Here is a 25708-nt window from a genome sequence, read left to right on the forward strand (position 1 = left end):
ACAAGATTATGTCGGAGATACCACTGTACACTAAAGCTGAACAACAATTTGGCCTTCCGATTGCAAAAAGATCTAGAACAACAAGATCTCCTGGTAAGTGAAAATATTAACTTTTAAATTGCTAATTATTAGTTTATGTTTAAAATTTTACTTAATACTTCCATAGTTACATACTTACATTAACTTAGAAATAATGATTGTAAACATAACACTTTTTACAGTTGAATGGTGGAATTAATATGGTAATTCGGCTCCTCATCTCCAAAAATTAGCTATTAGAATTTTGGGTTTAACGACTAGTGCTGCTGGATGCGAGCGTAATTGGAGCGTATTTGAGCATGTAAGTACTCATAGTGGTATACTTCTTATTTATTCATTTTCTTTGAATAATTAATCAATTAGACTAAATTATAACAATAAAATAATTCATGCAACAGATCCATGCCAAAAGACAAATGCATTGTCAACCAAAACTGATAGGTGGGGTCCACTGGTGTTAAAAGAAAATCCAAAATCAAAAGGCATGAAAATAGAAAAAGAAGATGGGCCCTACGGCATAGGAAGTTGAAGTGCTACTTTTTCGGAGGACACAAATGTCAAAGGTAAAATATGAGCTGCTTTTGATTCCAAGAATTAAAAAGTAAACATCATAAGACAGTTAAGTATAACGGAAAAGGGCCAAAATTAGCCCTGAACTTTGGGAAATAGTTCATTCATACCCTTCGTTATACTTTAGGACCAATTATACCCTTACCGTTATACTATGGGGTCAATTATACCCTTATGTCTAACAGCTGCCACGTGGTATCATCCCAGCCCTTCAAAATTATTTTCCCTTCAAATAATTTTTTATCCACTAAAATAACCCAACCCGACCCGAATTTTTTTTCCAGCCAAGGGGTAATGGGTTGGGTCCGTATCACTTTGGCTGGAAAAAATAAATTCGGGTCGGGTCGGGTTGGATTATTTTAGTGGGTAAAAAATTATTTGAGGGGAAAATAATTTTGAAGGGATGGGATGATGCCACGTGGCAGCTGTTAGACATAAAGGTATAATTGACCCCATAGTATAACGGTAAGGGTATAATTGATCCTAAAGTATAACGAAGGGTATAAATGAACTATTTCCCAAAGTTCAAGAGTAATTTTGGCCCTTTTCCGTAAGTATAATATACTTGAGGCCTGAAAATGAAGCAATGCCGAAAATGCCCTTTGATTGGCTAGCTCACATGTCGACCAACACCTATGTGCTCTAGCTTCTTTCTAAATAGTATAATATATATTATGTCGAAGATCCTACATTACACCTATGTGCTCTAGCTATAATATATACTATGTCGACGATCCTACATTATGACTCATCTTTCTATACAGTTATTATTATACTTTAGTAAGTGCTTTATAATACTCTAATCATTTACTTTTATGTATATTTCACGCACCAAACTCCAATATACAGCGTTAAAAGATCTTTATCATACTAGTTCATAGGAGTACTTTAATTTGATAATTTCACGCACCTAACAGCTCCAATATAGTACTGGCCATTAGTTAGCGAAAAAAGTCAAAAATGGGCACATCTACGAAAGTCCGGTAGAGTGACGTCCCAACAACAAGACGACGACGACGCGCTGGAACGTTAACGCAACCGACACTTCAAATAGCCGTTTACACTCTTTCATTTGGACTCCTCATAATTAATCAACATGGCTGCCGCCGTACCGGAGAAAATGATGGCGGCGTCACCACCGCCGTCGCAACATATGCATGCCTCTCAGCGCGTCCTCCACACCGCCTCTGATACTCCCGATCGCCGCCCTACTTCTCATGATTCTTCCACCGCTAGCCCTTCACGTTTATCTGATGCTCAGGTTACTTGATTTCTTCAATTACTCTTGCATTTCAACTCCCAATGATGAATTAAAAACATATAACGGTCAACAACACACCTACGGTACCACTTTTTGTTTTGCCAGTTTTCTACCTCAACTCAACTATCAAGTGTTTGCACCTCCTGAATTATTATCAACTGTTTATTAGAACACGCCTCGACTAGTTCTACTTGACATTGCATTTGAGCTCCAAATTGTTATGAATTAAAAACTAAATACCTTTCTGCAATTTTAGCCATTCTTATGGGTGATGATCGCTTTTAAAGAAAAACTCTTCTCTAATTTTGTTGCGTGCAAACAAAGAACTCTTTTACTTTTTCAAGAGTTTTCACAATTGACTACTCCATGCGTCCCAAAGTAAGTGTTGCTTTAGGAAGTCAAGACAAAAATTAGTAATTGTTTCTAACTATAGACTTGTATTAAAGAACTACTTTTTTTAATAGTGTTCAGTTCTTAGGAAACATCTAAATAAATAGGGTAACTTAGTAAACTCCACTTTGTATCTATTATTTTTCTTAACGGGAGTGAAATGAGCTAAAGCTACACTTATTTTGGGACGGAGGGAGTATTTTTAGACAATTTCCTTGTTGTGGTTGCTGAATGATTTGACTTTTTGACAGAATCAGCTAGCTATGAGGAGTGAAGAATATCGACAACTTTTTCGTTTACCGCCTGATGAAGTGAGTGAAATTCTCACTTAATTTATTGAACTGGTTTTATTTCATTACTTGTACGGCTAAACTATGATGTGCTTGTCGGTTTTGAGGGATTTTCAGCCTTTTCTTTAAATTCGTTCCTCTATATAATTCCTGGACATCAAATTGTTGTGGTTTACTTTATAGTTATGTATGCTGTAGTCAGTGGCGGACCCAAGATTTTGACGTCGTGGGTGCTTTATTTCCGTTAACATAAAGTTATACACAATGATGAACAAGGCTCATAAGAAAACTACGACTGATAAGCAAGAGAGAACAATTTTCCCTAGTCATAGTCTTTTAGTCACTATATGAAGATTTTTAGCAAGAAGAAAGGGCTTCTTGTATTTCTGAATGAATATACAATCCATAAGAATGAGTACTTATACATGAGTTCTAAGACTAAATAAGGAAAGACAATATTACACAATCAATTCCTAATCATTCACATCAATACAATATATTCCTAAAATTAAGCTATCAATCTTAATCATCAATATTAAATCAACATCTCAACCTTAGTCATTAATACCAAATCAACACTCCCCCTCAAGTTGGTGCAAAGATGTCGCACATGCCCAACTTGCAAACCAGTGTATGAAAAGTCCGTTTGTTGAGGCCTTTAGTAAACACATCAGCTAGTTGTTTTTCTGATGACACGTGGAATAAACTCAAGACACCACCTGTGACTTTTTCTTTGATGAAGTGTCGATCAATTTCAACGTGCTTTGTTCGGTCATGCTGGACTGGATTTCGAGCTATACTGATTGCAGCCTTGTTGTCACAATACAAGGAAAGTTTCCTTTTTTCAGACAATCTCAATTCTTCTAGTAACTTTTGTAACCACAAAAGTTCGCAAACACCCTGAGCCATAGCTCTATATTCTGCCTCCGCACTTGATCAAGCAACTACACTTTGCTTCTTGCTTCTCCAAGTGACCAAGTTTCCTCCTACGAGTGTACAGTAACCGGATGTAGACCTTCTGTCATCTAAAGACCCAGCCCAATCTGCATCGGTAAAGGCTTCTATTTGGAGGTGACCATGTCTGGAGTAAAGTAGACCTTTTCCTGGAGCAGACTTCAGATACCGCAAGATGTGAAAGACAGCTTGCATATGAGGATCTCGAGGATCATGCATAAATTGACTCACTAGGCTGACTGAATAGGCTATGTCTGGTCTAGTGTGAGAGAGATAAATGAGTCTTCCAACTAGCCTCTGATATCTCTCTTTATCAACTGACTTTCCAACTCCGCTTTGTAGTTTGTGATTGCTTTCAATGGGTGATTCTGCTGGTTTGCAACCTGTCATACCTGTTTCTTTCAAGAGATCCAGAATATACTTTCTTTGAGAAATAAAGATTCCTCTTTTTGATCTAGCAACTTCAATTCCCAAGAAGTACTGCAATTTTCCTAGATCCTTGATCTCAAATTCCTGTGCCAACAACTTCTTCAATCGGGTCATCTCCTCTTTGTCATCTCCTGTCATTACTATGTCATCAACATAAACTATGAGAAGAGTGAGTTTACCCTTTAAATGTCGTATAAAGAGGGTGTGATCCGCATTGCTTTGTTGGTAACCAAAGGAGATCATTGCTTTATAGAATCTGTCAAACCAAGCTCTAGGAGATTGCTTCAATCCGTACAAGGCTTTCTTCAGTCTGCATACCTTTCCTTGACTTTGTTCAGTACCAAAACCAGGAGGAATCTCCATGTACACCTCTTCTTCTAAGTCTCCATGAAGAAATGCATTCTTCACATCAAACTGTTGCAAGTCCCAGTCAAGATTAACTGCACAAGATAGAAAAATTCTAATAGTATTCATTTTTGCAACAGGAGCAAATGTCTCTTGATAATCCACTCCAAAAGTCTGAGTGAATCCTTTAGCCACCAATCTTGCTTTGAACCTTTCAATGGAACCATCAACTTTATGTTTTACAGTGAAGACCCATTTGCAACCAACCAACTTCTTGTCTGGTGGTGATGCGACAAGTTCTCAAGTCTCATTCTTTGATAAGGCCTTCATTTCTTCCATCATAGCTTGCTTCCACTTAGAATCTGCAAAAGCTTCCCTCCAATTCTGGGGAATAGACACAGAAGAAATAGACAAGGAAAAGGCTCTATAGGAGGGCGATAAAGAATTATAGGAAACAAAGTTAGATAAAGGGTGTTGAGTGCAAGATCTGACTCCTTTCCTGTGAGCAATAGGCAAATCTAACTCATTAGGAAGTATAGATAATTCACCAGAAGAAGAAGGTTCGGCTTCGGCAGGTTGCATGATGGCTTCTTCTGCTCTATTTCTCCATGAGTAAGTAATCAAATCAGGCCTATCCAAACGCCCAACAGTCTCCCCCTGATTTTTTTCACTTTCTCTTATGGCAGTAGTTTCAATAGTCTCCCCCTGAATTCTTCCTCCAATTTCACCTTCCCTTGTGGCAGTAGTTTCAACAATAGAACTAGGAAAAACAATCTCTTCTTCCTTATAATTCTCCCCCTGAAGAGGTGATGGTGTAATACTGAAATAGGGCTCAGATTCCCGAAAGGTAACATCCATACTGACAAAGAATCTCCTAGAAGGAGGGTGATAACATTTGTACCCTTTCTGTGTTGGAGAATACCCAATAAAAACACATTTAAGAGCTCTAGGTTCAAGTTTCCCAGAGTTCCTAGCGTGAACAAAGCAAACACACCCAAATATCTTTGGAGGAACAGTATAGTCATTTTTACCCTTTAAAGCTTCTAAAGGACTCCGGAAATTAAGAGTTTTAAGTGGCATTCTATTGATAAGGTAGGCAGCTACTAGAATGGCATCCCCCAGTAAGGCTTCGGCAGATTCATAGAAAACAAAAGGGATCTTGCTACTTCTAACAAATGCTTATTTTTTCTTTCAGCAACCCCATTTTGTGCACTAGTATAAGGACAACTAGTTTGATGCATTATCCCAAAAGACTCCAAGTAAGCTCCAAAAGTTTTATCCATGTATTCTGTGCCATTGTCAGTTCGAAATATCTTTATCTTAGCCTCAAACTGAGTACCAATCATCTTATGAAATGACTTAAAACAGGAGAAAACTTCACTTTTGGCTTTTAACAGATATACCCATGTCATTCTAGTGCAACAATCGATAAAAGTAATAAACCATCGACTACCAGACAAAGAAAGTGTTTGAGTAGGACCCCAGACATCAGAATGAATAGTTGAAAAGGGAATTGTGCTTTTATTGTCACTCAGAGGATAAGAGTTTTTAGTGTGCTTGGCATATTCACATGCATCACAAGACAAAGATTCAAACTCAGTTCTAGAAAATAAACCAGGGTATAACTTTTTTAAAGCAAAAAAAGATGGGTGTCCCAACCGTCTATGCCACTGTATTATTTCTCGGTTGACATCCTTATTTCCTACAAAAAAGGCCTGACCAGAGTCTCGAGTTCCATCGATCAAATATAAGCCATCATGCAATCTACCACTGCCAATCTTCTTCCCTGTATGAAGGTCTTCAAAAACACAATAATCAGGAAAGAATCTGACACTACAGTTTAGTTCTTTGGTGATAGCGCTAACAGATAATAGGTTAATAGGAAAATCAGGCACATGAAGAATGGATGATAAGGTAATATCAGAAGTACAAAAGATTGAACCTGTTCCAGAGACGGGGGTTAGAGAGCCATTGGCTATTCTGACATAATCTCCTTTGGGACTAGGAGAGTAATTTTGAAGGCCTTTAGAAGAGCCTGTCATGTGTCTATTCGCACCAGAATCAATAATCCAACAATTAAGCTGAGCATTAAAAGCAATACCTGACTGCACATAATTGGGGCTAGCAACATTAGAAGAGCCAAGTTTGTTCAGAAGACGGCGAAGATATTGAACCTCATCTTGAGACAAAGTCTCTCCAGAAGTAGTGTCACCCATATTATCTGGATGAAAAGGGTTAGAATAGGCCTATGACCCGAGAACTGAAAAAAAAAAAATTCCAGAAAAAAATCGCCGGAAAGTTGGCTGCCATGCTGGAATCCTAATTCCGGTGATCGGAAAAAAATCAAAACTGATAGGGATAGGCTCAGAATGTTCCAGCGACCCAACAGAGAAAAATAATCCAGAAACGAACTGAACGGGAGGAGTTTTTTGTGCGGACAGCCACAAAGAGAGAGAAAAACTCGACCTCTTTGATAAAACACGGAACCCTAGTGCTGCGAGGGAGAAAACTCACCTCAAAAAGGCAGCAATGGCTCTGATACCATGAAGATTTTTAGCAAGAAGAAAGGGCTTCTTGTATTTCTGAATGAATATACAATCCATAAGAATGGGTACTTATACATGAGTTCTAAGACTAAATAAGGAAAGACAATATTACACAATCAATTCCTAATCATTCACATCAATACAATATATTCCTAAAATTAAGCTATCAATCTTAATCATCAATATCAAATCAACATCTCAATCTTAGTCATTAATACCAAATCAACACTATATAAATTGTTTTCCCGCAATAATACAAAACTGAAGCTGTGTAGGCACCAAATTTGTCGATGAAATTGTGAGCAATCCGGTGATCATAAACTTATAGTATATAGTTGCAACTAACTCATAAAACTGAAAAACAAGTCATATGATCAAAAGGCAAGTCAAAAAAGAAATCGAAAGTTGGCCCCATAAGCTGAAAATTCCGGATTAAACAGAGTGAGTCCTTTTTCTACCAGCCCCCCAATCCATGGCTACAAGCGGATAAAAGAGACTGTATTAGTTATATAAAAAACTAAAAAATGATCTCGTCAGCTTTTCGGCATATACCACAGAGAAAATTTATAAAAGTAAATCTAAGTTCTCTTTATGTTAAATAAGCGACTCTGTATACAATTTATGCACAAATTATAACTTCAAAAACAGGGTTTTTGGCACCTATTTCTTGCAGAAGTTCCCTTTTCCCTCTATATACAGATGCAAGATCCCAAAATTCAAAATAATAATTCAATAAAAATAACATCTTTATTCTAAAATTTTAGCTTTGATACTTAATAGTATTGTATTACCTTGTTGAGTGTTGAAATTTCTGGCCTCTAGCCGCCGGTGATGACTGATGAACACGGAATTGCCGCGTGTGGCATCTCGCTGGTAACGGAGAAAGGGTTTGCTAGATTGGAAAATTGGGATTTGTTTGCATACGTTTTGTGTTTTGGGGCAGAACTTTGGGTTTGTTTTGGGTTTTGGGAACATAAACTTATTTTCTCACTATATTTCATAAAGAAAAATGAAAAAGTTTTTAGGAAAAAAAAAAAAAGCTTAGCTGGAATTCGAACTCAACTCTCTGTAAAAGGAGAGCTTTAGCTTCAGTTGTCTAACCTAAGCACCCATGAGACTTTTCAGTTTCCTGGGTGCTTTTTTAATATATCCAGTTAACTTGTAATCATTTTACATGTAACTATATAGGGGCTACATTTCAGTTCGTATAGGTCCGCCCCTGGCTGTAGTGTGATTCGCTGGGGGTATGATCAGACCTCTAGAGTAGAATGGATACAAAAAAGATTCGTATTGCCGACTCGAACTTATTTGGGGTTGAGGCATAAATGGGATATGTTTCTGTTTGAGATGTTCTGCATGCTTAAGAAATCAGGCTGTTCAATTAAGTGGATGCTTGTTAGTGCTTATTGGGAAACCTTCAAGACTAGGAAATAGAGAGTTCATGGAGCTACTGTCAAGGTTGGAAAATTGCAGTTTGAACCCTCGGGTGAAGGACTCTATAGCCTGGAACAACTCGAATGACAGAGTTTATTCAGTCAAGTCAGGTTACACTCACTTCATTTCTAGGAATCTGATAATTGACTCATGGCCATGGAAGTTCATCTGGAAAACTGAACTCCCCCCTAAAGTAATGTGCTTTAGTTGGTCAGCCTTACATGAAGCATGTTTGACCGAAGACAATCTGAGAAAAAGGAAAATACAATTGGCAAATAGATGTTACATGTGTCATTCTAACCTAGAAAGTGTTAATCACCTACAGCTACACTGCACTATAGCCTCTGAGATCTGGAAGATGTTCTTCTCACTCTTTGGTTTGAGTTGGGTCATGCTTGTAGTATCAAAGAAGCCTGCAGCAGCTGGAGTGCACTCAAAGTTGAAAAGACCATCAAGAATATTTGGTTAATGGTTCCTGCAGCTATTTTTTGGTGCATCTGGTCAGAGATAAATAGAAGATGTTTTGATGGAATCTCAACTTCAAGTATCTCCCTAAAGTCAAAGCGCTTGATACAACTTTTTTGCTGGTTCAAGCTGACTCCTGTGTCTAGCATTGAGTTCTTTTTGGATTTTGTCAGTTCCTTAGATTTAGTCTCTAGTTGATAGAACTGACTGTGCTATACTTTTGCTTCTGAGTCCTTGTACTTAGCTCTGTAAACTTCTGCATCTTCTTAATGCTTTTATTGATATCTTTTTACTTCATCTACAAATAAATTATCTTGAACTGTTTACTCAAAAAAGTACTTAGTCTTATTGAAGTTATACTTTTATGTGCACCCCATATGTGTCATTCACCAAGTTCATTTGTTTGCATCTTATCTTTCATGTCCTTGTTTCGGACTAGGAATAGATGATGTGATTTTATACTTCTTTTAGGACACATCTCTTCTCTTGTCAAAGTGGTTGATTGTGCATGTCTGATGTAATCTTTATCTCATCTGTATAAAGAATGTACTTGTGCGTCTTCTTTCCTGTGACTGAATAAAGTTTTCAGATCTGCGTGCTAACAGATATTTTGTGTTATGTTCTGATACAAGAACCACGGCTCAATCCCATATAGTCATGTTCTGATCTCCCTTATAAATTTTTCGCAGGTCCTGGTTCAAGATTTTAATTGTGCGCTGCAAGAGAGTTTTCTGCTTCAGGTATCTTTTAACTGGATGATATTACATCCATACACATTAGAAAGATGGTCTAAGCATTTATAGTGGAACTTGTGGCTTCTTGAACACCCTCATTTCTTTATGTTACATCTTTTCTTTCTTTCCAATTTGGTTTACATGCTGTTGTGAGTTGGTTAATGTTTTATGTTGTTGCAGGGTCATATGTACCTCTTTGGCCATAATATTTGCTTCTATTCCAATCTATTCGGCTTTGAGACAAAGGTCTGTGTTTCGTTTTTTTTAATTAGTTTGACCTTTTACAATTCCTATAGTTGATTGATGTATGGTTTCACTGCTGATAAGGTGTTCATCTCTTTGTACACAAATTTAGCTGAGATTATATGTTTTCATTATGCAATTATTTTGGAATTGTTATTAATACAATATTTACTAGACATTGAGGTCAGGGAAGAGATTGCATGCCAGTGTGAGAAGGAAAATGCATATTTAGATTTTTTTAGATTTCTTTTTTGGTGCCCTTCTTGATTGAATTTCAAATGAAAGCCTCCACGCGACTCAAGGTTGAAAGAACAGGACGATCTATTTATTTAGAACTGGATATGACAATAGGATTTGCATAAGTTACTTATGTTTTAGCCATTCGAAATGGGTGCTTCAAAGAAGTGAAGATTCCAAGTAACACAAAGGGTTCTGTTCACATGTTTGGACTGATATAACCGGATATAGAGGAGGATTTCGGCAAGGACTGCTGTGATATCCTCTCGTGTTGGAGGGAGGTCATATGGAAAGAGAGATATCGAAAAGGCTAATAGTGCAATGCTCTATTTGTATTCTCTCTTAAGCAGTTCACTTTATGAGAGTGTTGTGAATTGAAGGTGATGAATATTTGAACAACAAGGGACTCTTTCTTTCCTACATCTTCCTCTTTATTTCCTCTTTCTTTGTTCTTCAAAATGGGTGCCATATAAACGTACCCCTTTCATATTTTTTGTGTTGCTTTCCTGCTCGCCTGCTGTTGACATATTTTGGTCTTGATCCATAATTCCTTCCTGTCATTGTTGGAAATAGAAGGGTACACATTATGAGGTCCTACTGAATGTGTCTAAAGAATTTGTTTGTCTGTATTCATTATCTTGCCTTGGTTTTTAAGCTTTAAGACTGACTAATAAGCTCCGTTGGATATTTACCAAGAATTTATACTGCATGACCCATGATGTTAGCTTATTTCCTATTGTTTCTCTTTCTTATTTGTTTTTTCTTGTGACAAGTAAAATAGGATAATGAATATACAGTAAAACAAATAAGGTCCTTTTTCTTATTTGTTTTCTTTTTACTGTATTCACTTTTCTTGATGAAAATTAAATTATCCATGGTCATCTACCAGAAAATAATTCCTTTTCATGAGATCACGGCAGTACGAAGAGCTAAAGCTGCGGCCATATTCCCGACGGCAATAGAAATAGTAGCCGGAGGAAAGAAGGTGATGTCCTGGATCTGTGATGCTATGCTACCGCTTAATGCCTGTTCTCCTCCTTTCAGATTACTACTTACATGGCAAGCTCTTAACATGCCGTCTGTTAATGCAGTACTTTTTTACATCTTTCCTGTCCCGAGATGAAGCTTTTAATCTTATCAGTGGGCTACAACACAATGGTGCGGCTGAAGAGTCTACTGATCTGGTGTGTTTTAACTCTCATAGCTTGACATTTATAAAATGCATAGTCATGTTGCAATTGCATACCATTTTAGCAAACATTTGACTTCTTGGTTGGTTTTCTTCTATTCATTTTTCTTTTATTTTGCAAAGAGAAGTACGAGGATTCTCCTTATATTCATGTTCTAAGAAATTTCTGTTTCAATCCAATGAAAATATTGGTTCTTGCCGATGGTGCTTTTCTTGTCTTTTCATTACAGGTCTGACTTTTTTGAACTTCGCTTTCTTGTCAGGAGCCAAAATCTGATCTAAACATCCTAGATAGTGGAATAGTAGAAGGATCAGATAGTGTCAGGCAGCCAACGGAAGGGGTGGAATCCCTCGAAAGGTATCTAGAGTCTAGTTAGGAATCAACTCCCCTTGTTATGGAGTTATCTCAGTCTGTTTATACATGTGACCAGGAATAAGGATGACAAGGTACAGGAAGACTCAAAGCCATTAGTCAATGGTGAATTTGAAATTGTGCCTTTAAGAGTGCAGGACAATGTGGAAGAAGAAGTGGTTATTGCTCAAAATACTGATTGTTCATCATCTGGAAAGTCCTCTGTTTTGAGGCAGGAGGATTCCGATGCACCTAGGGGTCAGTCAAATGTCCTTTGAGCTTTGTTATGTGTTTTGTTATTCTTCAATAAATGGCTGACATGCTGAAAATTATCTGCTCTCTCATGTGACAAAAGTATGTACTCATGTTGCCTTGCCCTTACATTTTACTTCTGCATAACTACTGAGAAGTGCAGTGTCACTAGTCTAAAACATGAAACGGAATTAAAGCTAAATTGCAATGCACCAAGCTAAATCTCATGCAACTATATCAAATGTGCAATGAATAGGATAGGAACAATGAAAGCTTTAAGCTACTCTGTGTATTTAGAACCTTTAAATGGACAGTGCTGCCTTTTTCTCTTCCTCCCTTCCTAGATAATGTATAGTGCCTCTTTTTGGTCTGGTTTTGTAGTCCTATTTCTGTGGCTCTGTTTGCTAAAATGGTATCAAACATGCTCACCACAATGTGAGAGAGACACTTACTAGGACTTATGAGCGGGTTCGCTTCCCTCATTCTAGACAGATGCTCTCTGGTATTCTCTTAAGGGTGGGTGTCTATTCTTAAGTTCTGAGCACAGGTTAATGCTTAAATTTTATTAGGCAGATGAGTGCCTTCAACCAGAAACAATATTCTTTTTGGTACTTGTATCCATTAGCTCCTAAAGCGTTTAAAGGCTTAAAGCAGCTGTTTCTTGAATTCCACCAGTGAAACTTTCCTTTTTTTTTTTCTCATCTTATTCTTTGTTTGAAACTCTATTCAGTTAATAAATTTAGCTAAATTTTGCGTTTTTTTCACATGCAGTCCCTGAATGCTTTACACTTGTTGCGGAGGCAAAGTTTCCGGTGATATAACTTTATCTTTTTCCCTAGTTCTTTCATTGTTCTGATACCCTAGTTTTCTGTGTGATGGATGTTTAATGACTGTTATTTGACTGTGATTTCAACTTAATATTTGTCGTGCAGGTGAAGGTTGAGAAGTTCTTTGAACTCTTCATTTCAAATGATGGCATTGCTTTTCAGGAGTTATTCCGTAGAAAATGTGGTGATAAAGGTGACAGCATTCATGGATTTTGGTGAAGCGGATATATTTTAGAACATTATGTTAGTTAGACTTAGAAGCAATGGATCACAACGAACTGATAAGTAATTATGCAGCTTCTCACCTAAATTCGCGGTCCTGTTTTTCAGATTTTAAGTGCACACAATGGCGTCCTCATGAAGAATTTGGGCACACTCGTAGTTTGACGTTTCAGCATCCTATTAAAATCTATTTAGGTGTGATTTCGCCTCTTTGTCAGTAGTGCAATTTCAAACTATGTGGACACTCTCAAGTGGATCCAGATTTATTTAGATATGACTATTGTATGGTTTAATTAGGTGCAAAATTTGGTGGCTGCCATGAGGTTCAGATATATCGTTGTTACAGAAACAGGTAATTTTCTTTTGTCCAGGAGATCTGGCCTAACTTCTACTTTGGTGCTACACTGCTGCTGCCTGCTGTAAATCACTGATCTGCTTTCCTACTGATACTGGCACTTTAAGTTCTTTCTTGATGCTGTAATTATCTGCACTGCTTGATGCTCCAGTGCGCCTGTTACATGATAGAGTTCTACGCATAACATCATTTTTTTGGTTACGTTTGAGTTTCGCCAAAAAATCAAAGGCGTTTGAGCAAAAGGTAATTTAATCAGCGGAGCTTAGGTTTTTGCAAATTAAAAAGTTGTCTAGCTTAGCATTCTGTGTGCTATGAATATGGGATTCTCTACATTCATATGTACCTTGTATTCGGCGATTTTCTCATCATATCAATAGTCTATTTATGTCCATGAAGTATATCAATTTGTAAAGGATTATATCAACCATGTTAGTAATTTGGGTGGCTTAATGTAGTGTCCCGGGTAGCAACTGTCATATTTCAAAACAATCATGTGAATAGCAGCTCTGTCATCTTTCAGACAATCATGTTAATAGCAACTCTGTCATCTTTCAAACAATCATATTAATTCGGAATTCTTAGGCAATTAGCTGGGTTAACAGTGGTCTAACATCTAGTATCGACGCTTGCTAGCACACCTGGCTATCTCCGGGCAGAAACATAATTTGGATAAGATCTCTGACTTTGTGATTTTAAGTCCATATTTCTGTTTGATGGGTGGTTGGGCAAGCATAAGGTTTGGCGACGTACTTTTTTATATTTTACATGGAAGTAGAGAGGAATTAATGATGTACGGGCAAAATACGTAACAACATATTATTCTCTAAGCTGCAGCCTAAAAGCTTTATTAATTGGTAGAATAAAGAGGATATTGTTTGATCTCTAACATTGGAAGCTGATAGTTTTGTCAGACTCATATAGGGCAAGGAACAAGAGACGTTTTAAGAAAAACGGAGGAAGGTCTGCAACTAGAAATGACTGTGCTGATAGATTTTGTTGTATACGGAGTTTCCCAATTTGTTGATGAAATAATTTACCATATCAAAAAAAAAAAAGAAAAAAAAAAAGAAAGATTTTATAGATAGGAACTCCGTTAAGTCCCACATTGGTTGAGGGAATGGGTGTGGTTCCTTATATGGTTTGGGACAATCCTTCATTCATGAGCTAGCTTTTAGAGTTGAGTCTGACTCCGGGTTTATTTCTTCAGATGGTATCAGAGCCAAACCCATTGACCTGTGGTTGTGTTTCTCAATGATGGCCCGTGTTCATTGCTGTTCTTATACTCTCTCTCTCTCTCTCTCCCACCTCTCTCAACGGTAAGCTAACAACTCCCCTCCCCACCCCACCCCCTCCTTCCTGGCAGCGAACCACCCCCCGGCGGGTATACTTTTCCGGCCTGGCCCCCTTCTTTTTCTCTCCTTCTCTCTTCTCTTCTCTTCTTTTTTCCTTTCTTTTCTTTGTTTTTTTGCCTCTTGTCTTCTCGTTTCTGCACTTGGAAACCTCCACCAGTGGGTTTCCGGCGGTGAACAGTACTCCGGCGGCGAACATGTTTTTTTTGTTTTGAAATTGTTTTCACCTGGAGTTGGTACCTCTGGTGGCTCATATTAATTCATGTGTCTTTTAACCTTGTTAAATCTTGCCTGCTACACATTCTTGACTCTTGACTTTAAATTCTTGCCTTTATTCCTTTAGCTTATAGTGCTATTTTTCTTGTCATAGTAACCTGACTTGCATATATTCTCTTAATAACTGTGCTTTAGTATTGATTCTTGTTTGTTTTAGATAAATCTTTGATTTGCTTGTATTTCCCTTAGTGGCTATAGTGAGTGATGGTAGACTAGGGTCATGTTCTCGGTCGGGGACGGGGGCTAGGGTTAGAGGGGGTAAGTGGGGTCAGAGAGCGTCTAGGTTGAGAGTAGGGTCCTGGAACATTGGGACTTTGACGGGGAAGTCCATAGAGCTAGTTAAGATTCTTAAGGAGAGGAAGATTAATATAGCTTGCGTCCAAGAGACCAAATGGGTAGGATCTAAAGCTAAGGATGTGGACGGATATAAGTTATGGTTCTCGGGTAAGTCAATGTATAGGAATGGGGTAGGCATTTTAGTAGATAGTGAGCTAAGGGACCAGGCCGTAGAGGTTAGGAGGGTCAATGACCGGATGATGACGGTTAAGTTAGTTGTGGAAGGGTTTACCTTGAACAATATTAGTGTTTACGCGCCACAAGCGGGCTTGGACGAGGAGGAGAAGAGGCGCTTTTGGGAGGATTTGGATGGAGTGGTGGGAGGTATACCGCCCACCGAGAAGTTATTCATAGGAGGAGATTTCAATGGACACATCGGCTCAACCTCGGGGGGTTATGATGATGAGCATGGAGGTTTCGGCTTCAGAGTCAGGAATGGCGGAGGAGTCTCACTTCTGGATTTCGCTAAAGCCTTTGGATTGGTAGTAGCCAACTCGCGTTTCCCGAAGAGGGAGCAGCACTTGGTAACCTTTCGTAGTTCGACGGCTGCGACGCAGATGGACTTTTTGCTCCTTAGAAAGAGGATAAAGGTCTTTGTAAAGACTGCAAGGTCATTCCGAGTGAGAACCTTACGACCCAACATAAGCTTTTGGTGATGGATTTGGGGATTACGAGGAAGAAGAGGAAGAGGGTCGCGCATGACCTGCCAAGGATCAGGTGGGGGAGTCTGGCTTTGTCGAGTGCCCAGGAGATTGGGGAGAAGTTGATGGCTATGGGGGCTTGGGAGAGTAGGGGGGACGCGAGCAGTATGTGGGATAGGACGACGAGCTGCATTAGGGAAACAACTAGAGATGTCCTGGGAGTCTCGAGAGGTCGCTGTGGTAGGCGACGAGGGGACTGGTAGTGGAATGGAGAAGTCCAGGGAAAGGTGGAAGCAAAGAAAGTGGCGTATGCGAGGTTGGTAGACAGCAAAGATGAGGAGGAGAAGCGGACGAATAGGGAAAGGTATAAGATTGCGAGAAAGGAAGCGAAGTTGGCAGTTTCAGCGGCAAAAACGGCAGCTTTCGAACGTCTATATGCAGAACTAGAGGATAAAGGCGGGGATAAGAAGTTGGTCAGGCTAGCCAAGGTGAGTGAGAGAAAGGCACGGGACCTGGATCGAGTAAAGTGTGTCAAGGACGAGGATGGCAAAGTATTGGTAGAGGAAGCTCTCATTAGACGGAGATGGCAGTCATATTTCCATAAACTCTTGAACGAGGAAGGTGATAGAGACATTGTGTTGGGAGATTTGGAGCTGAGAGGCGTCGCAACTTTGGGTATTGTAGGAGTATAAAGGTGGAGGAGGTTAAGGGTGTTGTTCGCAGGATGCGCAGGGGAAGAGCTACCGGTCCTGACGAGATCCCTGGGGAGTTTTGGAAGAGTGCGGGCAGGGCAGGTTTGGAGTGGTTGACTGGATTGTTTAATGTTATTTTTAAGACGGCGAAGATGCCTGAGGAATGGAGGTGGAGTATGATGGTCCCTTTGTATAAGAACAAAGGTGATATTCAAAGTTGCAACAACTATAGAGGGATCAAGCTACTAAGCCACACTATGAAGGTGTGGGAAAGGGTGGTGAAGATGAGGGTGAGAAGAGGCGTGTCCATTTCAGAGAACCAGTTCAGATTCATGTCGGGGCGCTCGACTACATAAGCCATCCATCTTGTGAGGAGACTGGTGGAGCAGTATAGGGAGAGGAAGAAGGACCTGCATATGGTTTTCATCGACCTAGAAAAGGCTTACGACAAAGTGCCAAGAGAGGTTTTATGGAGATGCTTGGAGGCTAGAGGTGTACCTGTAGCGTACACTAGGGTGATCAAGGACATGTATGAGGGAGCCAAGACCAGGGTAAGGATAGTGGGAGGAGACTCGGAGCACTTCCCAGTGGAGATGAGGTTGCCCCAAGGATCAGCTCTTAGCCCATTTTTATTTGCTTTAGTGATGGATTGTCCGACGCGGCGAATTCAAGGCGAGGTGCCATGGTGTATGTTATTTGCGGATGATATAGTCTTGATTGACGAGACACGCAACGAAGTGAACGCTAAGCTGGAGGTTTGGAGACAAACTCTGGAGTCTAAAGGGTTCAAGTTGAGTAGGACCAAGACAGAGTATATGGAGTGCATGTTCAGTGACGTGACACATGAGTCTGGCGTGGAAGTGAGGCTTGGTACCAGGTCATTCCAAAGAAAAGAAGTTTCAAATATCTCGGGTCTATTATACAAGAAAATGGGGATATTGACGATGATGTCTCATATCGTATTGGCGCAGGATGGATGAAATGGAGGCTTGCTTTAGGAGTGCTGTGTGATAAGAAGGTGCCACCAAAACTTAAAGGCAGGTTCTACAAAGTGGTTGTGAGACCGACCTTGTTGTACGGGGCAGAGTGTTGGGCAGTCAAGAGCTCTCACGTCCAAAAGATGAAAGTTGCGGAAATGAGAATGTTGCGATGGATGTGTGGGCACACCAGGTGAGATAGGATTAGGAATGAAGATATCCGGAATAAGGTTGGAGTAGCATCAATGGAGGACAAGATGAGGGAAGCGAGGCTGAGATGGTTTGGACATGTGAGGAGGAGAGGCACAGATGCCCCAGTGCGGAGGTGTGAGAGGTTAGCTATGGATGGTTTCAGAAGAGGTCGGGGTAGGCCGAAAAAGTATTAGGGAGAGATGCTGAGACAGGACATGGCGCAGGTTCAGCTTACCGAGGACATGACCTTAGATAGGAGGTTTTGGAGGACTCAGATTAGGGTGGAAGGCTAGTAGGTAGTCGTTGTTTCGATCTATAGTCTATTGTCCTTTGTTTCTTGCTACTATATGTGGTTTCTTGTACTTCGATTATCTTATTTATCTGTGGTAGTTACTGCTCCCTTTTTTCAGACTGCTTTATTTTAACTTATTCGCTTTCTTTAGTTTCATTTGCATTCTGCTTTGAACTGCATGTGCTTATCTAACCTTTCTCGTTGTGATTTCTCTTGAGCCGAGGGTCTTTCGGAAACAGCCTCCCTGTCTTCCGAGATAGGGGTATGGTCTGCGTACACTTTACCCTCCCCAGACCCCACATTGTGGGATTTCACTGGGTATGTTGTTGTTGTTGTTGTTGTTGGCCCGTGTTGTTTATCCACACTCTAGCCTCCTGTTGTTTAGTCCAAGTGGGTTATGGTCTCCTTATATGTTCTTAGAAAATCCTCTCCGCATAAGCTAGCTTCTGAGGTTGAGTTAGGACCAAGGTCTATTGCGCTCCTCTTTTTGTCTGGTTTCCATCTTAGGATTCTGTCTTTTCCCCTCTACAATTTCCAGGGACAGACGAACGCAAACGTTGTGTTATTTAAGTGATGGTTGCTTTTTTCTTTGTTTTTTTGTTTATCCAAAACACCTGAATTCGTATTGTGCTGTTTTCCTGTTTGATTAGGCATTCGAATGAAATGGATCTGAATACAACAGAATAGATATGGAGGATTCATACCATTTTGTTTGGATTTAGGCATAGTTGATTGATTTTTTTTTATTTTTTTTTTGGGATATGTAGTTGATTGAAATTCCATTCATTTTTAAAATTCACTAGGATATTCCATAAATTAAGTAAACTTCAAATAAAACAGCTTTCACAGCTTGAATAGTAAACTAACTAGGTTCAGAACAATGTCGTCGTTTGGTCCATAAAATGATTCAACCCTTCAAGGCAATGGTATGTATCCAACCTCCATTCTCCTCGAAAATTCCCCTCCTCCCTGCATGGCCTCAAGAGAGAAGAAAGATCTATTTCATGTCGCTAATGTGATAAGCAAATCTTTTTTAGTTGTAAGTTGGTAGTGTTTTTAGACACATAATCGATCTTTTTTCTTAAACTGAAGAGATGTCCCTGCATGCGTCTAGAAAGTTTGATTATAGGCTTTCTTCATTTTCTCTATCATTTAGAAATGCACAGGTTTTAATGCGTTGATTTGCTATTGCTATGTAATAATGTTATTTTAACATGCTACTTTGATTTCAGTCACCTGGTGATCGAGACATCACAAGAAGTCAGTGATGTTCCTTACGCAGATTATTTTCGAGTGGAGGTATGATTTTTGCTTTTCATAAGGGTCTCATTTCTCGTTAGATATAGTACTCCTTGAGGTTTTCTACTAGTTCTTGATCAGTATTTATTACAAGACTGCACTTGCCCCTCTTATCATTAGGGTGGTGCACAACTTAGGTTAGATGACTGTTTGGCAGATATTGGTAACCAGAAAATACCTCATAGGTGGAAACTTAAAAGGTAGATGTTGACTGTGAAATGAAGAAAGGACTTTAGGAAACTATGCCACTGTTTCTCCTTCTCACATCGCTATCATGTTCGCAGACAACCATAGCTACCCTTCTGTAATCATCAGTCACTCCGTTGCACACCAGCCTTCTCTGGGATATATGGGGCTAGATTTGGTGGAATAAACTTGCTTATATGTTTGTCTTCAGTGCTTAATCTAATTATTTTACAAGGACCCACTAGATTTGGGAATAAACTCTCACATCGCTATAGTGTTCGCGGACAACCATTGCTACACTTCTGTAATCATCAGTCACTCCGTTGCACATTAGCCCAAGGGGTCATTGTCTGGGATATATGGGGCTAGATTTGGTGGAATAAACTTGCTTACATGTTTGATGGTCTTCAGTGCTTAATCTAATTCTTCTTCAAGGACCCACTAGATTTGGGAATAAACTCTCACATCGCTATCGTGTTCGCGGACAACCATTGCTACACTTCTGTAATCATCAGTCACTCCGTTGCACACCAGCCCAAGGAGTCATTTGTCTCGGATATATGGTGTTAGATTTGGTGGAATAAACTTGCCTAAATGTTTGATGGTCTTTGGTGCTTAATCTAATTCTTTTTCAAGGACCCACTAGATTTGGGGCTTTTTGGCATTCCCTTTCTCTCTCTCTCTCTTCCCATCTTACCTTGGCATCTTGTTCCCTTAATTTTGTGTTCAGTAACGAGTTTTCCTTGGATTTTTCTTTGTTTCTTTTGGCCTACATTCAACTTTATTCTTCCCATCTTACCTTGGCATCTTGTTCCCTTAATTTTGTGTTCAGTAACGAATTTTCCTTGGATTTTTCTTTGTTTCTTTTGGCCTACATTCAACTTTATTTGGATATGTTGACTTGCTGGTCGTATTTTTTTCTTAAAACTGGTAACTGTATATATATGTATACACACACACACACTCTCCGTCTCAATTTATGTGGCACCATTTGACTAGGCACGGAGTTTAAAAAAGGAAGGAAGACGTTTGGAATTTGTGGTCCAAAACAAGTCTTAGATAAATGTGTGGCTGTAAATCATCTCATAAAGTTAAATTGTTTCTAAATATAGAAAGATGGCATTCCTTTTTGAGACAGACTAAAAAAGAAAATGTGCCACATAAAGTGTGGTTGTAAATCATCTCATAAAGTTTTATCATGCTTGAAGATGAATATACAAGTAAGGACTTAAGCCATGGGAAGAAAATATGACTTGAGGAGAACAAAAGAGGTACAGAGATTCTGAGGAGAAAAAAATCAAATTGAGCTATACTTCTCCACTGAACATTTGTTGATAGTATAGTTCTGCATAATTAGTGTCTGCTTCACATCTGAGCCTATTCTGACGCCGATTCTAACTGTAATCCCCAGTGTTCTGTCTGTCCCATTATATTTTCCAGTAGAATTATAGACCGTCAAACAATGTCTTCTTTTGACCACAATTATTTTGAATATATTTATGTTTTGGGGTTCTTTTCGTTATAGGAATGGGGTGGGGGTTATTTTTGTTGGTCATGTTGAAATTTTCTAGTTTATTCTTTGTTGCTCAGAACATCTCTCTCTTTTACATTAGGGTTTTTGGGATATAGAAAATGATGGGGATGGACCTGAAGGAGGCTGCAGTTTGAAGGTGTACATAAATGTGGCATTTGCAAAGAAAACCATGTTTAGAGGTGCTCATCCTTCTTTATTCCTCCTAATACCTCCTTCAACTTTTACTTTTGTAGTTATCAAAAGAAATAGCAAGTCTGATCAAATCTTACTGCAATTTTAAGAGGCACGGAATTGTGCGCTAGTGTATCATCCTTTTATTATTTTCCTTCCTCCTCCTATGCATGGCTTTCCTCCAATTCATCAAGAAGTTACTAAATTCTTCATCAAAAAAAAAAAAAAAAAATTCATAAAGATATCTTGCCTTCTCCTCATCATTGAAAAACTTAGCATTTGGGGATAGATTAATCAAATGCTTCTATATACAGTTTCAAAAAAAAAAAAAAAAAGCTTCTATATGCGTATAGGCCTTGTTTATTCAAAGGGCTTCTTCTTTATAACTCTTATTTGGCTCGTAAGAAAAATTTTGTTGGAGCACAGGATGATAACGAGAATATAAATCAATAAACAAATAGTAAAAGTAAAAAACTAGAACTACTGGTATCAATACAATATTAAACACAATTTCAAAAATAAAATAAAAATACAGTATTAAACTAAAAGCAACTGAACTCAAGGGCCACCTACCCCTAAAGATAAGTATTTTTTTCCCACATAGCAAGTCTTTCTTTCACATCTCTCTTCAATCTTTTTCCAGACATATTTCTACTTATACCTAGACCACCCCCCCCCCCCCCCCCCCCCCCCCCCAAAAAAAAAAAAAAAAAACCCAATGGAATTCCAAGATATCCTGTAGGTAACTCGCTGATCCGACAACCCAGAACATTTCCTGATCAGTGTAGCTCTTGCACCCCATTTACTGCAAACAGAGAGCTCTTTCCCAGATATATCTTCAGGCCAGAAACCATTTCAAACAGTAATAAGATTACCCTAAGATACTCTCTGCGACTCCTCAACCCCACATAATATAATCTTTTCATCTGCATACCGTATATGGGAGATTTTCACTCCAGTTAACACGGTGATGTCGATTACTGAACCATTCTCCGAACACCTCAAGGGTAAGATACTTCTTTGATATCAACAGCAGAGAAGTCTTCATGCTCAATGGATGAGTTTCAGTCTCTGATCTTTGGCATTCCTTGAAATTTAAGTCCTGTCTCTCCATTTTGCTACCCCAATGAAGAGTTGAAACAATGTGAGGAGAGCTAAAAAAGGTGAGAGCGTGGAGGTGGTAGGCATTGTATCTTGCGCATATAGCTATGCTGTGTATACTTCTTAATTTGGCTGCTTAAGAAGTTACAGGGAAAAGGTAACTTGCGATGTTCACCTTACGAGAACTTTTGTGTCGCTGCTAATTGCTTGGGAATCTCTGCAGGGAAGATAGTGCAGTCTACCGTTGATGAATGTCGAGAAGTGTATGCCATATGGATTGCCCTTGTATGTTCCTCATCCTTTCCATTTTCTTCTATTTTCAGTTTGCAGGAATTTTAAAGCTGTTTAAAAGATTGACGCAGATTTTTATTTCAGGCACATGAACTGTTGAAGCAAAAGAAGTTAGAGAAGGAAGAAGGTAGTGCTTCTGGAAACCTCTTGTATCCCACCTTTGGCCATCTATATGTTGGGGTATACTTTCTTTGGTTCTAAGCTCATGTTATCTTAATATATTATTTTCTCTGTCAGCTGGCGGTCGTGCTGCTAACGTGGTAACAAGTGCTCAGCCAAAAGAAAGTGCTGAACATGTGGAAAAATTAGATGAGACAAGTAATAAAGTCAGCTCACAAACACTGCCGCTCAACCAGCAAGCTGCAGATACCCTGCAAGGTAGCTGTAGCAGTCCTGTGCCCATTACTTCCTTGTGTAGAGATTTCATGCTCAAGTGTTCATCATCTCTGAAATCTCAAGGTCAAGTTTCCATTCTTGTAGTGATTGTCATTGCTGTGATCCTGCTCTTAATGCAGGTATGTTTCTCAATTTGCGCCTTCTATCTGAGAATTATGTTTTAACTAATTCTTTAGCACAAATTTATCTTCTTATGATGTGTTATGAGCAGGGAAAGTACAACTTTTATGGCCATGTGATCATGCAGTAGTTGATTTTCATGCATTTTTCTGTTAATTGTTATAGTGTGAAAAAGTAACCGGATATTGTAAGCTTATTTTTTGGTCTCATTCTTTTTCCCTGCTTCTGTGGTTAGCATCGGATACTCTCAGTAAACTAGTCTTGGCGCAGTGGAATTCACCTTTCAGTGTTTAAGATAGCAAGGCAGTCCTTACCATTTTAATTGACCCGGGTTGACTTTCAAGGTTTGAGTGGATTATTATATTGGTCTTGTAAAGGAGGTAAAATAATTTGAATTGTGAGGAAGTGTAAAATCCAAAAGAGATCAAATCAATTTTGAAGTAATATAAAGTAGCATCTCTTTGGGCACTCAAGGTGTGACCTAGTGGTCAAAGAAGTGGAATGAGGACAATGAGGTCTCCATAGGTTCAAATCCCAATGGAAAAAAAAGCATTAGGTGATTTTTCTTCATTTGCCCGAGTCTCGGAGACTTAGTTACCCAGTATGTATGTTGGCAAGAGGTAACAGGTACTCGACGGAATAGTTGAGGTGCGCGCAAGCTGTCCTAGACACCAGCATCATAAAAAATATATGAAATTAAGTAAAGTGGCTTTCTATTAAATGTGTATTTGAATTGAAGGGGAAAAAGTTAGAACATATTAAGTAGGCATTTGGGCATGCGATTTGAAACCATGGGTTGAAACCATGAGATGAAACCAGCGTTTGGACATGCGATTTCATCTCATGAGATGAAATCCCAAATCATCCAAAAAAGCATGATTTGGGATTTCAAACCATGTCCAAACGGCACCTAAGGTAGAAACCTGGTCAATAAATGAGACGAGGAAAGGAAGTGTAATTAGCTGCATGTTACAGGAGTGTAACAACTTTAGTTGTTAGAAGGAGGTTAAGGGCACACTTTGAGGGGAATGACCAGCTGATATTCTAGTATATTGCTCTGGCCATCTTCTATAAAGGTAGGAAGATGCTGCCCTTTTCCACCTTGTTTTGGTTTCTCTGGAATATATCATTGCTTGCGTTGTGTTTATATGCATTTCCTTTGATCATCTGATCCAGTGACACTACTTTTCTTTTACATTATGCCATTTGAAAACAAGTCTAATTAATGTCCCAGCTTCAGCCCGCTCTGGCTTGTGTTTTACCATGTCAATTTTGGTCACTGTTCTAATTTGTCTGTTACTCTGTATAGAGATACATTGATTTTTTAGGTTTCCACATATGATGGGTCTGCAATAAATTGACTCATTGATTATGCGGTCAAGATCGTTTCTTGCAAACTGAGATGAAAGATATATTTGTTTTCTAATTTGTTCGTCTCATCAAACTTCGTTTGCAGATGAGCATAGTCGTGTTATTAAGTAGACCTCAGCACGTCCATGTGATACCTCAAGGGGACTTTGCAGGTAGCATGTATCGACTAGGAGAGACGGGTGTTGATACACTAGCTTTTCTGGATAAAAAGATTAATCATCTAAAAGATGAGATGCTTATGGTCGAAACACTGCTCGACAAAATGCAGCAGGAGCATACACATCTAAAGACGAAATTGGAAGAATTTGAGCACCTAAGGAGGCGGCAGAAAGGATAAACGAGCTGTGTACATAGATGCTGCTGCTTCTTTTGTCCATTTTATCTTTTTTTGGGGTGAGAGGCTTGCTTGTTGTACATTTTTCTGATTTTTGTTCTTTGATATCCATGTGCATTTTGAATTACTACATGGTTGCACTATCTTCTATATAAAATAGTAAAACAATTGTAAATATATAATAGTATAACTAATACATGCGTCCTGAGAGTATGTAAGGAGATGGAATTATGCTAATGGTATAATAAGGAAAGCTGTGTCTTCTTCTTTTGCCATTTTCGTGAATGGATGATGATAAGGATAGTTCCCAAAGCTTTTTCGGTATTTTTCATTTATAATTTGGACACATTTTTCATATATATATATATATGTTCCCCAGACCCCACGATGTGGGATTTCACTGGGTTGTTGTTGTTGTTGTATATATATATATATATGTATAGAGAGAGAGAGAGAGACACACACACACACTAGAAAGTATGACAATGATAATCTGAAAAATAGAGTAAATAACCTGAAAAATAAAAAATAAGAATATAAATAGTTTATAGGAGATATATTGCCATAAAGTATGACAATGATAATCTGAAAAATAGAGTAAATAACCTGAAAAATTTAAAAAAATATAAATAATTTATAGGAGATATATTGCCATACTTTCTACATATTTTACGTTCTTAAAAAAAAGTGACAATGATAATCTGGAAAATAGAGTAAATAACCTGAAAAATTAAAAATAAGAATATAAATAATTTATAGGAGATATATTGCCATACTTTCTACATATTTTACGTTCTTAAAAAAAAGTGACAATGATAATCTGGAAAATAGAGTAAATAACCTGAAAAATTAAAAATAAGAATATAAATAATTTATAGGAGATATATTGCCATACTTTCTACATATTTTACGTTCTTAAAAAAAAAAAGTTAAAAATGTCAAGGACGTTAGCTAATTCGTTCAAACTGCGTAGTTTTCTCATCTCAATGAGTTAAAAGGGTTAAATGATGACGTAT

At 38.6% G+C, this 25708-nt stretch overlaps 1 protein-coding gene across 2 annotated transcripts; it reads left to right on the forward strand.

Moving 5' to 3' along the window:
* Positions 1-1451: 1451 nt before the first annotated feature.
* Positions 1452-24967, forward strand: LOC132645798 (protein VASCULAR ASSOCIATED DEATH 1, chloroplastic). 2 transcript variants are annotated; one of them, XM_060363000.1, is made up of 18 exons: positions 1463-1870; positions 2512-2571; positions 9413-9463; positions 9638-9703; positions 10827-10922; positions 11029-11121; positions 11390-11484; positions 11558-11736; positions 12502-12542; positions 12663-12750; positions 12888-12974; positions 13077-13131; positions 19122-19188; positions 20988-21087; positions 22404-22465; positions 22556-22598; positions 22709-22986; positions 24444-24967. In XM_060363000.1, the coding sequence occupies exons 1-18, from the start codon at positions 1706-1708 to the stop codon at positions 24693-24695; spliced, it is 1878 nt and encodes a 625-aa protein (XP_060218983.1). In that variant the 5' UTR covers positions 1463-1705; the 3' UTR covers positions 24696-24967. The 2 variants fall into 2 exon arrangements, with proteins under 2 accessions (XP_060218984.1, XP_060218983.1); XM_060363001.1 differs by lacking the exon at positions 24444-24967 and having other exon boundaries at positions 1452-1870; positions 22543-22598; positions 22709-22764.
* Positions 24968-25708: the final 741 nt, after the last annotated feature.

Source organism: Lycium barbarum, chromosome 6 (genome assembly GCF_019175385.1).
Source record: "Lycium barbarum isolate Lr01 chromosome 6, ASM1917538v2, whole genome shotgun sequence".
Lineage (NCBI taxonomy): Eukaryota > Viridiplantae > Streptophyta > Magnoliopsida > Solanales > Solanaceae > Lycium > Lycium barbarum.

Excerpts from the sequence above, each read along its gene's own strand:
- LOC132645798 (XM_060363000.1), top strand. The coding sequence starts at position 1,706 with ATGGCTGCCGCCGTACCGGAGAAAATGATGGCGGCGTCACCACCGCCG. Across the intron at positions 11,122-11,389 it reads CTGAAGAGTCTACTGATCTG|GAGCCAAAATCTGATCTAAA; the intron begins GTGTGTTTTAAC and ends CTTTCTTGTCAG. Across the intron at positions 19,189-20,987 it reads CAGATTATTTTCGAGTGGAG|GGTTTTTGGGATATAGAAAA; the intron begins GTATGATTTTTG and ends CTTTTACATTAG.